The sequence below is a fragment of the Felis catus genome, chromosome B4 (assembly GCF_018350175.1).
Source record: "Felis catus isolate Fca126 chromosome B4, F.catus_Fca126_mat1.0, whole genome shotgun sequence".
Taxonomy (NCBI): Eukaryota; Metazoa; Chordata; class Mammalia; order Carnivora; family Felidae; genus Felis; species Felis catus.
This window is the reverse complement of record NC_058374.1, coordinates 24,995,873-25,011,989: the sequence shown is the minus strand read 5'-3', so window position 1 is coordinate 25,011,989 and position 16,117 is coordinate 24,995,873. Positions and strand designations below refer to the sequence as shown.

At 37.9% G+C, this 16,117-nt stretch overlaps 1 protein-coding gene across 2 annotated transcripts in view; it reads left to right on the top strand.

The window, feature by feature from the left end:
* The window catches only part of LOC101087240 (protein adenylyltransferase SelO-like), a 36,320-nt gene extending 20,742 nt beyond the window's left edge, over positions 1-15,578 (top strand). Inside the window, exons 15-19 of one of the 2 annotated variants that reach the window (XM_011283638.4) lie at positions 74-166; positions 2,835-2,914; positions 3,697-3,740; positions 11,034-11,113; positions 14,506-15,577. In XM_011283638.4, coding sequence (XP_011281940.2) covers positions 74-166; positions 2,835-2,914; positions 3,697-3,740; positions 11,034-11,113; positions 14,506-14,628 — 420 coding nt within the window. In that variant the 3' untranslated portion in view covers positions 14,629-15,577. Of the gene's footprint in view, positions 1-73; positions 167-2,834; positions 2,915-3,696; positions 3,741-11,033; positions 11,114-14,505 lie in introns of both variants that reach the window. The other variant, XM_045061032.1, reaches the window with a different exon arrangement.
* The last annotated feature ends 539 nt before the right edge of the window (positions 15,579-16,117 follow it).

Below are 16,117 nucleotides of genomic sequence, written 5' to 3'. Positions count from 1 at the left end.
TATCTTTTTTTCCTTGTATTTGAATTACTATTCTTGAAGAATTGAGATTGATAAATATAATCATTTTCATTAGCTCATGGAAAAGACAGCAGCTGATTTTACAATGACATTTCGGCAGCTCAGCGAGATAACTCAAAGCCAGTTACAGGAGCTCAACATTCCCCAGGTAGTAATTTGCGACATTTGTTTTTCTATTAATTCAGTATTCTTTAACAGATTTATTGAGGTATAATTTACATACCATGAAATTCCACTGGCCTGAAGTATATAATTCAATGGTTTTTTTTTTTAATTTATAGATCTATGCAGTTATCACAATTCTAGAACAATTCCATCACCCTAAAAGAGATCCTTCCTGCCCATTTAATCCCTGTTTCCACTCCTAGCCCCCAACCACCTACTAATTAATTTTGTGTCTCAAGGTTTTTGTTTTCTAGACATTTCCTATAGGTGGACTCATACAGTGTGTAGTCTTTTGCTTCTCCATTAGCCTAGTTCTGAGGTTCAGCCATGGTGTTATCTGTATCGGTAATCCTTTCCTCCTTGTTGCTGAGCGGTGCTCTGCTGTATGGATATACCACCATTGGCTGATGCATTTACCAGTTGATGGACATTGGGTTATTTCCACTTTTTGGTTACTGTGAGTAAATACTGATCTGAACATTCATGTACAAGTTTTGGTGTGAGCATATGTTTTCATTTGTCTTGGATAGATACTAGGAGTGGAATTGCTGGATTGTTTAGTAAAATGTATGTTTGATTCCCTAAGAAACTGACAAACTGTCTCTAAAGTGGCAGGGGCTTAACTTAGTTTTAAAAGTATGTGTTGCCTTTTTATTTCAACACGAACACATTGCATTTATGAAGTATTGTGGGTACTACCAGAAGATTCTTACTTATAGATTTTTAGATACCTAGATCTATTTCTAAGGTCTATTAAAAAACAAAATTCAGCTGTACAAATTTGAAGATCCAATGGGTTTTATTCAACAATTCATGAGTGGGGCAGCATCCCACCTAGCAAACAGAAAGGAGCTCTGAGGAGCTGTACAAAATGGGGGACTTTTATAGGCAGAAGGGGACAGGGACAAGGAAAGAGCAGATTATGTCATCTTTTGGGGGAAGGATGGTAGGGGTCTATCAGGTGGATTACCTCACTGCTGCTGACCCGGGAGTTCCAGTTTACCAGTTAAGATTACCTTCCTGGGGGAGGTTGAAACTGCAGTTAGGTTAGGTATTAAGTTTTGGTTTGGTGATGTGGGCTTAGCACAAGTGACTCCATTTTGGGCCTGTTTCTTTTTTGAACAGGTTTAAGTATTTTATATTGTAGTCACTGTTCATTATTGTTTTTGAGATTAAAATTCAGCCTTATTTTTTGAAATTTCAATCTCTTCATTATATTACATGACATTCTGTGCCTAGTTAATGTTATCTTTTTATAGCCTCACAATGCATTTATTTATTCAAGAAGCACTTATTGAGAACCCACTATTATTAAGAACTTACTCTGGGACAGGCATTATAGTAAATGCTTTACAAAGTAATGAAAAATTAATAATAACAACACTAATAGCTAACATTTATTGAGTGCTTATTATGTTTCAGGCACTATTCTAAGCATTTTATATGTATAATCTGTGCCATGACATATGGGCAGGTACCACTGTTATTTCTATTTTACTGGTAAAGAAACTGAGGCATGGAGAGGCTATGTAGTGCCAGCTCACACAATTAGTAAGGGGCTGGCTGGGTTCAAACACTGGCAGCTTTCTCCAGAGCCCCTGTTCTTAACCTCTGGACTATCTGCATCTTTTTCCCATGAGCCCTTCACAGTAAGTAGCTCAATATAGTAATAAAAGTAAATTATTGTTAGCTTTCAGTTTATTTTCTGTCGATAGGGAAACATCAGGAGCTGATTCTCATGTTTACTCATGCCCGATGAGGCCCCTTCATGCTATGGAGCTCTTAGCCCGTAGTTGTAGGGCTAGAATTTCGTGCTAGAGAATGCTTGGAGTAGTGAGGAACCCCTCTTTGGGCCTCCTCAATTTGCCCCGCAAATTAGGTTTTTAAATTTTTTTTTTTCAACGTTTTTATTTATTTTTGGGACAGAGAGAGACAGAGCATGAATGGGGGAGGGGCAGAGAGAGAGGGAGACGCAGAATCGGAAACAGGCTCCAGGCTCCGAGCCATCAACCCAGAGCCTGACGCGGGGCTCGAACTCACGGACCGTGAGATCGTGACCTGGCTGAAGTCGGACGCTTAACCGACTGCGCCCCCCAGGCGCCCCAAATTAGGTTTTTAAAAGTAAATTATACATTATTTAAAGGAAAGCTTTTGGTAATATCAGTATTCACGTGTAATCTCTGTAAGAACTTTGTGTTTTTTGTATCTTAAATCATCCCATTATATGGCTTTCCATGAATTAGAACTTTAGAGTTGAATGTTATATAAAGACAAGGAAGGGCTGCCTGGGTGGCTCAGTCGGTTAAGTGTCTGACTCTTGATTTCTACTCAGGTCACCTTCTCACGGTTTGTGAGTTCAAGCCCCATGTCAGGTTCTGTGTTGATAGCATGGAGCCTGCTTGGGATTCTCTCTCCCTCTCTCTGTGCCCCTCCCCTGCTCACATGTATTTTCCTCTAAAAATAAATAAACATTAAAAAACAAGAAAAAGAAAATATTATTCTTTTTTTAGTACTACTTCTACTTGAAATAGCATGTCTTAAAAAATCTGGATAAGTTATTATTAAGGAATATAATTTAAAGTAATATGAAGTTAAAATAAACTGAACCAATATTAATATACTAAGCAGCCTATTATTGTATTTTCATTTAGCAATTCTGGGCGCTGAATATGATTTCCAAGCACAAGCTCTTTCCAGCCTGGGTATCCCAGTACCTGCTGAGACTGAAGAGGTAAGACAACCTAACCATTTCCGAAAAAGCATGCAATGTTGTATTACTTTACCAGAGTCAAGCCATCAAGCCTCTCTTTCTTTAATTCTCCAACATTTCCTTCTACTGCTGAGTACTTTGCACCTGCCTAGCCGTCCACAGCAACACCTCACCCAATGCAGAGAGCACCTGTTTGCTCACCCCAACTCTGATAACACTGTTCCCCAAGTTCCTTGGGAACCCATGCCCTGAAGCTCTGGAGAAGAGCTTCTCAGGTTTCTATCCATGCCTGTTAGTTGTCACATCTTCTACACTAGTGACAAGTTACTTTGTTTCATAAATCACAGTGAATTACTTGGGAGTAAAGACATTGTAGGTAGTGGCCCCTGAATGGAGAGACGGGAAAACCACAGGAAGAAATAGCTTTTCCCAGTTTAATGGCCCCTGAAGGCTGTTTATAAAGACAACCATGATTAATCAAGAAAAAGCTAAATTATTTTCAGAAAACCATGTTTAAGATAAGAAAAAGTATCAGAAAATTTAGATTTTTAGACAAAACTATTTTTTAATTGGTAAAAATAAAAGACTTGGAATTACCTAAAATAATTAAACAAGGTAGTATTTGGTATATTATTTAATCAAACTCAGTATTTTCTATCTTTCTTTCAGACACTGATGCAATGTGATTTTTAAATGTTTTTTTCCCAATATTTGTCTTGTGAAATAATTCCCACCCTTTTGAAAAAAAGCTATGATATAAGGAGACAGTGGTTAATTTTGTCCTTTGCTTTATTCATTGTTAGTAACGTGAACGATTCAGATTCTGAAAGAAGAAAAAGAATGACAAGTAAGTAAGCCTTTTGATTTTTCCAATTTTAAGGATTATCACATAAAAGCAACATTCTTTTGAAAGCTGGAAGTAATTACTTGAGGAACTGAGGGGTTGTTTTTGTTTTTGGTGTTGGTATTTTTGGCTTGTTGTTAACTAGGATAATTTTACTTGAGTGTATTTTAGTTGAGTTGAAGTGTCATCTAGGAGCTTGCCTAATGACATTTCACACAGTATAATAGTTCTGCTTTTAATAAGTTTGTATACAGATGTTAAAATCATATAGTCCTTTTTAAAACTATATTTGAGAGAGGCATATCATGCATGTGCTAGTGTGGGAAGGGCAGAGAGAGGGAGAGAGAGACACACACACACAGACACAGACAGACAGACAGAGATTCCCAAGCAGGCTCCATGCCCACAGTGCAGAGCCCAATGCAGAGCTCAATCCCAAGACCATGAGACCATGACCTGAGTCAAAATCAAGAGTTGGACGCTCAACCGACTGGGCCACCCAAGCGTTCCTAAAATAATATAGTCTTTTTTAAAAAATGTTTATTTATTTTTTTGAGAGAGAGACAGAGTGTGAGCAGGGTAGGGGCAGAGAGAGAGGGAGTCACAGAATCTGAAGCAGGTTCTAGGCTCTGAGCTGTCAGCACAGAGCCCAAAGCAAGGCTTGAACTCACAGACCTAGAGATCATGACCTGAGCTGAAGTTGGACGCTTAAGTGACTGAGCCATCTAGGTGCCCCAATAAGATATAGTCTTAAAAGATGGGGAGAGACAAGGTAGTTTGGGTTATGATGAAAGAAGGTGAGTTTGGGGATCTGGCAGATGAATCGCCTCTTGTGACTTTTTAGCTGTATGATCTGAAAGATACTTAACTCTCTGATTTTAAAAGTCCTTAGTTGTTGTATAATGGGGATATTTTGCAGGGATGTACTATTGGAGCGTAATAATATATGTAAGGTATCTAGTCACAGTGCCGGGGCCATAATACGCATCCAGTAAATGATAGCTCTGAAAATAAATCATCTCTAATACTGATTTCAGTTTACCATGTGACTTCACGGTTGGTTTGGTGAAGAAAACAATGGAAGTTAGTTATTTTTGCGGTATGGAGTCTAACAAGATCAAAGAAGTTAAGCTGAGTGCCTGAGCACTCCTGCCTCACTTAGGACTTGTATAGAGAGCTAGTGTGTGTCATCAGAGTGGCCAATTCATGTGAATGAAATAATGATGATGCTCACATTCCATGTGAGGTTAGGGAATGAGATTGCTTCTTGAACTCAAGACCTTATTGTAGAAATAAAACCAAGTTTAGTTTTTACAGAGAAGTGAGTGATCTATTTGAGGCCCAGCATGGATTTAGTTTCCACTTCTGTCCACTGCTGCATTTGTACAGAATTTATAAGCCAGCTCAGAATATGGACAGTCAGCAGTCAAGAGAAAGAAGAAATTGAAAGAATAACATGTGGTGGAAGTCTTTAGTATTTGGATTTGTGTGGTTATGACAGGATGGATGAGATGATAAAATGAAAGAAATTTCAGTGAAGTCAAGGCTGCAGCTTTGAGTTATGTTAGAGAAACAGTAAGTGCTGAACAGTGGGCTCTCAAGGAAGGGAAAAAGATAAATTTTCACAAAGAGCAAAGGCATGATAAAAGTTCATAATGATAGCTCAGTTATGTTTTTAAAGGCACACTTCCATATGTTATTATTATATGCTTAACTGATATGAAAATGCAAATATATAAGAAATTGATTGCACAAATTCATGCAACAATGTGTATCAGGGATGTGGAATTAAAGAATTGTATAGGTGTGAAGAAATAAAACATCTAAGAAGAGTGTCCTGTGTAGTGAAGTCCAATTCTTCATTTCCCTTAGGGAGTCTTCATTCCTATGTATGGTCTTGACCTGAATTTATTTTCCTCAGAGAGATAGCATGGCACGGGCTCCAGAGGTGGGCCTGCTGTGCCCAAGCTCTGGTTTGGCCATTTATTTCCTACATGTTATTAAGCAAGTCATTTGATTCCTTCATCCCTCCTTTTCTCTTTCTGGTGTGTATATATACTTTTTAGGGGCCTTACTGAGGTATCATTTACGTAAAATTCACTCATTTTAAGTGTACCGTGATTTTTTTAGACTAAATTTAAAAAATTGTGCAACTCTACCAGGTATTTATCCAAGGGACTCAGGTATGCTGTTTCAAAGGGGCACATGCACCCCCATGTTTATAGCAGCACTATCGACAATAGCCAAAGTATGGAAAGAGCCCAAATGTCCATCAACAGATGAATGGATAAAGAAGATGTGGTATATATATGTACAATGGAGTATTATTTGGCAATCAAAAAGAGTGAAATCTTGTCATTTGCAACAATGTGGATGGAACTAGAGGCTATTATGCTAAATGAAATTACTCAGTTGGAGAAAGACAAATATCATGACTTCACTCATATGAGGACTTTAAGATACAAAACAGATGAACATAAGGGAAGGGACGGAAAAATAATATAAAAACAGGGAGGGGGACGGGACACCTGTGTGGCTGAGTCAGTTAAGCATCTGACTTGAGCTCAGGTCATGATCTCACGGTTTGTGGGTTCAAGCCCCACGTCAGGCTCTGTGCTGACAGCTCAGAGCCTGAAGCCTGCTTTGGATTCTAATGTCTCCCTCTCTCTGCCCCTCCCCTTCTCACACTCTGTATGTCTCTCTCTCAAAAATCAACATTAAAAAAAAATTAAAAAGAAAACAGGCAGGGGGACAAAACATAAGAGACTCTTAAATATAAAGAACAAACAGAGGGCTGCTGGAGGGGTTGTGGGAAGGGGGATGAGCTAAATGGGTAAGGAGCATTAAGGAATCTACTCCTGAAATCATTGTTGCACCATATGCTAACTAACTTGGATGTAAGTTAAAAAATAAATAAATTATTAATTAAAAAAATTGTGCAACCGTGACCATCCAGTTTTAAAACATTTCTATCTAGTTGACCCCTCTTTTGTTTTCTCACCTATAAAGTGCATTTACATCATAGGGTGTTGCACAAATTCAGGGAGATAGTAGTTGGCACATAATAAGTACTTGATAAGCATCAGCTATAATACTAGTATAGAGTACATTAAGTATCTTCGTCACAGGGTTGTTGGGAAGACTGGGATGACTTAATGTTTTCTAGAAACCAAAAGACTAAAAATATATTGCTGTTATATATTGTTTCAAAATATTAAAAAAATTAACAGTAGATTAGGGGAAGGTTTGCTTTAAAATTTTTTTGTAAATGCTCCAAATTGCAAGCAATGGGAACATCAAAGATGAGTGTTTTATTTATTTAAAAAATTAAAAATTTTAATGTGTATTTTTGGGAGAGAGAGAGAGTGAGCGAGTGAGCAGGAGAGGGGCAGAGAGAAAGGGAGACACAGAATTCGAAGCAAGCTCCAGGCTCTGAGCTGTCAGCATAGAGCCTGATGCAGGGCTTGAACTCATGAACCATGATATCATGACCTGAGCTGAAGTCGGACGCTTAACCAACTGAGCCACCCAGGCGTCCCTAAAGAATAGTGTTTTAAAGGTCTTAGAATTTTTTTTTAATTCTGCAAGATTTATTATTTTTAAACCTCCAAATAACTCTATGATCATAAGCCACCAGAGGACATTGATCTCTTTTATGTCACACTGTGCCCACACAGCCCAGCTCATATTAAAACTTTAATAAATGCTTTTGATGACTGTCCTTACTATGCATCTAGGCAAGCCATTAGAGCTCCAGCATTATACAAGTGGGTTTCTGAAATAAAACTAACTTGGTTGTAATTCTGAAAATGCATCAGTGTAATTCTGCTTTCTTTGTGCCTAGTAATGAATTTGTGGCACAGGCTCAGAAGAATCTTTATTTGTCCTTAGAACACAGCTATTGTAGAGCTCAAGGCTAACTATGTTGAAATCCTGGGTTTGAGCCTCATTATAAAATATAACTGTAGGCCTAGTCCACAGGTATAAATGTAAATTGTGGCCTCAAGTAAATATTTTAGACCTGACCTTTTGTAGATACTAGGATAACGAAAAAATTCCTTCTTCATTCTTCTTCCTGGACATTAAAAAAAACAGAGATGGGGTGCCTGGGTGGCTTAGTCAGTTGAGCATCCAACTCTTGATTTTGGCTCAGGTCATGATCCTGGGGTTGTGGGACTGAGCCTTGTGTCAGGCTCTGCACTGAGTGTGGAGCCTACTTAAGATTCTCTCTCTCTATTTTTCTCTCTCTGCCCCTCTTCCCTGCATGCACATACTTTGTTTCTCTCTCTCAAAAAAAAGAAAGAACAATGGAAGATGCTATATTTGAAATAATTTGTCTTTTAACTTATGTTAATAACTAACAATTATGAGGATAAGATTTATTTTTATTTTTATTGAACTAGATAAATGATAGAGTTGCCATTTGCCCGTTTCATTGCCAGCCTGTTAGAGATTAGTTAAGCTTAATAATTTGAAGTGCTCAGTGTTTTATGGACGTTGAGTCTTTCTGATATACTGATCTTTTCCAATTGAGGGAGCAATGGCATGCTTTCTTTGTATTATAATGTACTCAGTAAAACATAGCCTTAACTCTCTTGACAGCTAAATTTACCTTTTCAGAAAGATATACTAAGTCCCTCTTATATTCCCTTTTTTTGCACCATCTCATTGTTTAAAGATGAGACTTCAAACATGAATTTGAGTCCTGCCCTTACGTAGTCAACACTCTAGTGGATCAGGGATTATCACATTATATGTAACTCTGGCTGGGCTTGTGTGTGGACATAATCCTCATTAACCCACTGCTTAACATTTTATTGCCAAAAGAAAGAACCTACCAACAGAAAGTTCCCAACTAGATAAAAATGTACAGAATTAGATAACTCCTCAAAGAATCTTATAAACATCTATAATTACCTGATTTTCAAGTAGTTTACATATTTGTAACTTGGTCCAAAGCACTTCTGCTTGTAGCTGAAATTCCCAGTATTTTTAAATAGTATTTTACTGTCAGGTTTCTATGACATGTGTGTCAAATTTGCCAAACTTGAAAATTTTTTTAATGTTTATTTATTTTTGAGAGACAGAGACAGAATGCGAGTGGGTTAGGGGCAGAGAGAGAGGGAGACACAGAATCCGAAGCAGGCTCCAGGGTCTGAGCTGTCGCACAGAGCCTGATGTGGGGCTTGAACTCACGAGCTGTGAGATCATGACCTGAGCTGAAGTTGGACGCTCAACCGACTGAGCCACCCACGCACCCCAGATTTGTCAAGCTTTTAATTGGAAGCTTCCTCTCTCCCTCTGCCTAAGCTAAGCACTTCCACAACATCCCTTGCACATTAGTTTTCTTTTTGTTTTAAGATTGTACATATTTTTGTGTACACGTTTTTATTTTAAAGGAGTTCTGTATGAATTCTTTAAAACTGAAAAATACCTGGGTGGCTCAGTTGGTTAAGTGGCCGACATCGGTTCAGGTCATGATCTCATGGTTCAGGAGTCCGAGCCCTGCGTTGGGCTCTGTGCTGACAGCTCAGAGCCTGGAGCCTGTCTCAGATTCTGTGTCTCCCCCTCTCTCTGCCCTTCCCTCCCCTGCTCACTCTCTCTCTCTCTCTCTCTCTCTCTCTCTCTCTCTCTCTGTTGCTTGCAAAAATAAAACATTAAAATTGAGAAATGCAGAAAGACTAAAAAAAGATCCCCTGTGTTTGTAAACATAGTTACTATTTACTTTTTGATGTATTTACTTCTAGTCTTTTTCATGTGTATTGATTAGGAGAAATATGTGATGGTAATCATACTATGGTATAATTTTAGATATATATATATGTGTGTATATATATATATATATATATATATATATATATATATTTTTTTTTTTTTTTTTTACCAAGAATAAATAAGGCATTTTTCCTTACTACTTCATTCTTTATAATGTAACATTTTTAATGGCTGGATAATATTTCTTAGGAAGGGTATACAGTGTTTTACTTAACCATTCCCCTAATATTAAGTATTTAAATTGTTTCTGGTTTTCTTTAATGTAAATAATACTTTTTAAGTTCTAATTTGTTTTCATAGACTACATTCCTAGAGAATTGCTGGGTCACAAGGCACTTATATTATTAGATTATCTGTCATATCATGGCAGATCTTTAAAACCACCCAGGCGCCGTCGGTTAAGCGTCCGACTTCAGCCAGGTCACGATCTCGCGGTCCGTGAGTTCGAGCCCCGCGTCGGGCTCTGGGCTGACGGCTCAGAGCCTGGAGCCTGTTTCCGATTCTGTGTCTCCCTCTCTCTCTGCCCCTCCCCCATTCATGCTCTGTCTCTCTCTGTCCCACAAATAAATAAACGTTGAAAAAAAAATTAAAAAAAAAAGTTGAAAGGGAATTTGTATGTTTCCACCATTCAAGTAGTTTGGAGAACTGTTGAGAATCACAAAATTGTAATTTCTGGAGTCTGCTCGGAATTTCTGTTGTGCCAGTGGGGATAAGCATCCTCCCTCTCCACTCAGTTGATAAATTGTTTTGGAAAAAGCTCATCTCCAATAAAGACATAGTTTCTGGAATTTTTTAAATGTGCCATTATACTACCTTTAATATGAAAAAATGTGTGGTTACTATCAAAAATGTAAATTTATAAGGAATTTTGCCTTCCTGTAACCCTTCATGCTTGCTCTTGGCAGCATGAACATTAAGCAGTCCCACTAAGTCAGACCTTAATTCTGAGCTTGAGGATGTTAAAAGTAGCAACTTCTCCTCCCCCACCTCCACTCAGGCTGTGGGGCCTAATGCAGATGCATTCACTACTTTCTCCAGCCTTAGAAAATGCTTAGTGAGGGGCGCCTAAATTGGTTAAGTGTGTGACTCTTGGTTTTGGCTCAGGTCATGTTCTCAGGGTTGTAGGAAGCAGCCTGATCCTACAGAGCCTGATTGGGATGCTCTCTCTCTGTCCCTCTCTCTCTGTCCCTCCCCCACTCGCTCTCAAAATAAATAAACGTTAAAAAAAAAGAAAATACTTAGTGAACTGAATATGGTGCAAAAACCCCAAAGTAATGATGAACCACTGAAGAGAAAAACCAAACCCAGTACTGCTCATAGCGCTCAAAAAAGTGTTTTCTGTACCATAAGATAATAGACACTGTACATTGTTTATAAACAGAATTGACTGATGCTGATCTTTGCTTCTCATTTGTGCCTTCCAGCAAAGTTCTTAAAGCTTATCTAATTTTGGGGGAGATTTCATATTGCCTTTGCGGACTTAGTAATTTATTGTTCTAAAACACACTTTTCCCTCTGAAGCTGTTAATCCTAGGTATGTGCTGAGGAACTGGATGGCAGAATCCGCAGTGCGAAAAGCAGAAAGGAATGATTTTTCAGAGGTACGGTGTGTGAGTCTCCTGGGTTTATATTTACTAATTTTAAGTGTATCATATTTTAAGCACACTTACTTTGTTTGCAGACACGTGAAACTAGACCACTGCCAGTACCAGCTTTTCCTTCTAGTTGCCTGGTCTCTCTTTATCAGTAAATCATTGTTTCATTTTTTAAAGTAAAAAAATTTAAATGAAAAAAATCCATTCTTTAATGGATTTAAAATTTTAAAGATTCATTTATATCATAAATCTATATTACTTACACTTCTGAGGGTTTGATGCTGCTGCTTCTTGTTTATGTTTTGGAGTTTTGGATTTCAATCTGTGGAATCCAGTGAAGGCTGATTTAAGGGCGCATCTCCCCAGAGGGAGTTACTTTTGCTTCTACCGGGTGTCCAATGCACTAGCAATGTGGGTCCACTTAAATTCATACTGACAACAGTGAAGATAAATGAACTGGGTCTACGTGCATCTGCATGGATGAATCCTACATGTAATGTTAAGCAAAACAAGCAAGGGGCAAAGGAATATATACCACATGCTTATTACCACTTAAATACAGTGTAAAACATGCAAAATTGTATGTCACTTAGGGATGCATGTGTGTATAACAAAAGTAACAAAATGAATAAAGATAATAAATATCATTTTTGGACTGTGGTTACTTGGAGGCAAGGAAGAAATTTGCATTAGGGAAGGAGACTCCTATTGGGCTCCAGTCATATTGGAAGTATTTGATTTCTAAAGCGGAGTGGAGGATATACAAGTGTTCATTGTATTGTTCTGCATACTTTCTTGTATGCTTCAAATACTTCACAATCAGTTATTTAAAATGCAATGTACATAATTATTTTTTTTTAGAAGAGGAACAGCCTTGGGACGTCTGGGTGGTTCAGTCAGTTGAGCATCCGACTTCAGCTCAGGTTGTGATCTTGCAGCTCATGTGTTTGAACCCTGCATTGGGCTCTGTGCTGACAGCTCAGAGCCTGGAGCCTGCTTTGGATTCTATGTCTCCTTCTCTCTCTACCCCTCCCCTGCTTGCACTGTCTCTCTCTCTAAAAAATAAAATAAACATTTAAAAAAGTTAAAAAAAAAGGGGGGGGGATGGCCTTGGTGTTCATGCTGTCACTCTGTGCTGCACTGGAGTAGGTGTTATGGATGCTCCTGCCTTCTTTCCCTCAGAATCATTCTCTCCACAGAGTGTGCAAGGTCACTACCAACTGATCAGGGCTGGCCTGAGAAACTATTTTTGCTATTTCTAATTTGGAACTTGCATTAACTTTATATTTCAGTAGTTCAATTAGCTTGACAAATCTAGGTTTTCATTTTAGAAAATATTTTAAAATATCTTTTTTTCAATGTTTGTTTTTGAGAGAGAGAGAGAGCGTGAGCAGGGAAGGGGCAGAGAGAAAGGGAGACGCAGAATCTGAAGCAGGCTCTAGGCTCTGAGCCATCCGCACAGAGCCCCACTCAGCTCAGAAAGATGGACAACAGGGGGCGCCTGGGTGGCTCAGTTGGTTGAGGGGCCAACTCTTGATTTCAGCTCAGGTTATGATCTCACGATTCATGAGATGGAGCCCCATGTGGGGCTCTGCGTTCACAGCATGGAGCCTGCTTGGGATTCTCTCTCTCCCTCTCTTTCTCCCCCTCCCCCACTCATGTGCACACTCTCTCTCTACCTGTCTCAATATAAATAAATAAACATTAAAGAAAAAAACTAAAAAAAACTAACTAAATAAAAAGATGACAGAAATGGCTTACCAGCAGGGCAGCATCAGCTCCTCATTTGCAGGAGTTCAGTCCATGCCAGTAGCCAGGCACGGCAGTGAAGCTCAGGTGTGCACAGACGAGGTCCACACTGGGAAGACGCAGGGATAGCCCTGGCTTAAAAGCTTCATGCTCCATAGAAACCAGTATCTCTTGTAACAACTGCATAGGCATAGTCTCCAGTGTCCCCATGAGCGGCCTGCCTTATACCGAGTCACCACACTAGAGAAAGCCCAAAACACGCTGTCAGGTATTTACAGTTTCCCATCCAGATGCTACTTGTCAGTCATAAGCAATGTTATATGGTGACACAGTTGTCATACCACCTCATCAAGTTACCAGGGGAACAGAGCCAGACAGTTAATTCAGGGTTAAATTCTCATGCACGAAAGGAAAAAGATTTTGTTAAACCTTTATATGGGTAACCGTTTACACACACAACTTGTGTTTACCTGTTTGCATCAAACACACTTCTTGAGAATCTACTCTATGCAAGGTGCGGTGAAGAAGTATAAAGATGTATTCAGGGAGATTTTTAGCCAGCAAGTGAGAGTAGAATAGGCATAAATAAGACTAACTTTGGTAAAAGTGTATGTATAGAAAGAACCCTGGGGGAAGTTGAGAGGGGCTCTAAAAGCACCATATTGATGATGATGCTGTCTTCCTATTAAATATTAGTAATACAGTAATACCCTCTATTCGATCTCTTGGTACTTTCTTAGTATAGACAATCATGCACCTTTTTCTATCAATAGATCTAAGCATTCCTTTATTAACACCCAAGGAAATGATATGCACCAAAAATACCAAAGGAAATGCACCAAAAATATATTTTAACTGAAGTATGGTTGACATATAACATTATATTACTTTCAGGTGTATGACATGATGATTCAATATTTGTATATACTGTAAAATGATGACCACAGTAAGTCCAGTTAACATCCATCACCATACATAGTTACACATTTTTTTTCTTGTGATGAAGTCTTTTCCAATCTACTCTCTTAGCAACTGCTATACTGTATTATTGTTAACTTTAGTCACCATGCTATACATTACATCTCCACGACATATTTATTTCATAACTGGATGAGAAGAAACATTTAAATCCTAGAATTATTGTTGAAAGAGGTGTGTTTTTTGATGCCTCAGTTTATTACCATGGGTCAAAGTGCAAATGAGGAAGTGGCATGAGTTGGAATCCATGCCCTTGCTTTGGAAAGACTGCAAACCACTGACATTATTTTCTTTTTGTAAATATTTTAGAAAGTTATAATTCTCTTAATTCTGTGAAAGAATTGCTGAATTATCAGGATATATGTATGTATGTGTATATGTGTGTGTGGATATATATATATATATATATATATATATATATATATATATATGGTCTTTTTGAGAGGGTACATATTTGTTCTCCTGTTTTAACACAAAACTAGTACTTAAAGGAACTTTCTGTGGAATGACAGAAATTTTAAGTAACAAGTATAGTTGAAATTTTAATACAACATACAGTGTTTAAACATTTTTAAAGAAATTTCAATTTAACCTTGTCATTCTGGGAATTTAGAAAATTGATAGGTCCTGAGGAAGAAAATGTGCATCTATGTGCTTCAATTGTTTGCCAGGTCCATCTTCTCCAGCGTGTTCTTCGGCATCCTTTCCAGAAGCATTCTGCAGCTGAAAAAGCAGGTTACTCCTCACCTACTCCTTCTTGGGCCAAGGACCTCAAAGTTAGCTGCTCATCTTGATTTAGGTTAAAGAAATGAAGGGATACTTTTGTCATTGAACTCAACATAGAATCATCCATTTGATAAATTCTTTAAAAAAATCTTTTTTTAAACGTTTTTATTTATTTTTGAGGGAGAGAGAGAGAAGCCTGCTTGGGATTCTGTGTCTCCCTCTCTTTCTGCCCCTCCCCTGCTCGCTCTCTGTCTCTCTCAAAAATGAACATTAAAAAATTAAAAAAATAAAACTAAAGAAAACCTCACAAAATTTTAAGGTGACTGTTATTATTTAATTGTCAAAGTAACACTTGCTCATGCCAAGTAATACATGCTCATGTAAAAAATTTAAATAAAGAAGTATATTGAATAAATGTGGAAGTCTTCCTTCATACTCAACTTCCTCCTCTTTCCTATACCCATTCTCTGTCCCAGATATAAATATGCTTTATGAGTCTTGTATCTTTCAGATTTCTGCCGTACATTTACATACCTATCTAAAAACATACATATATAAGTGCACAGGTTTATGTGACTAGGGGCACACTTGACATATTATTTTGTAAACTGGCTTTTATTTAGTTATACATATATTAATATTCAATATGAGTATGTGCTGATCTTCATTTGCTTTAATGGTTTAAAAATATTCCATGGTATAGATATACCATATTTTGTGAAATCATTTACATATTTGATACCCAATTGTGTTTCCAGATTTTTTTCCATTGTAAGAATAGCATCCTTGTCTGTGTATCTTTGTAGAATTCTACAAATAGAATTAATTGGGTCGAAGGTATATGCATGAAAAATGCTTATATAAACTGCCACAAAGGCTTTACCAGTTAATATCCCCAGTGATGTATCACAATACCAGTTTATTCACACTTCAGCATTGGATATTGTTGTTTTTTTAATTTTCATTTTTTTTATTTTTGAGAGAGATACAGAGCGCAAGTGGGGGAGGGGCAGAGAGAGAGGGAGACACGGAATCCGAAGCAGGCTCCAGGCTCTGAGCTGTCAGCACAGAGCTCGAAATGGGGCTCGAACTCACGAACCACAAGATCATGACCTGAGCTGAAGTTGGACACTTAACCGACTGAGCCACCCACGCGCCCCTGGATATTATTGTTTTATATATTTTTTCCCAATCTGATACATGAAAATTTGATTTATTATTTTATTATCAACTTTTATTATTCATGTAGCAGATAATTTTTGTTTTTCACATAGTAAATATTGTTTCTTTTTCTACTATCAGTGTTTAATTCTTTAATGGTATCTTTCTTTTTTTTTTAATATATGAAATTTATTGACAAATTGGTTTCCATACAACACCCAGTGCTCATCCCAAAAGGTGCCCTCCTCAATACCCATCCCCCACCCTCTCCTTCCTCCCACCCCCCATCAACCCTCAGTTTGTTCTCAGTTTTTAACAGTCTCTTATGCTTTGGCTCTCTCCCACTCTAACCTCTTTTTTTTTTTTTTTCCTTCCCCTCCCCCATGGGTTCCTGTT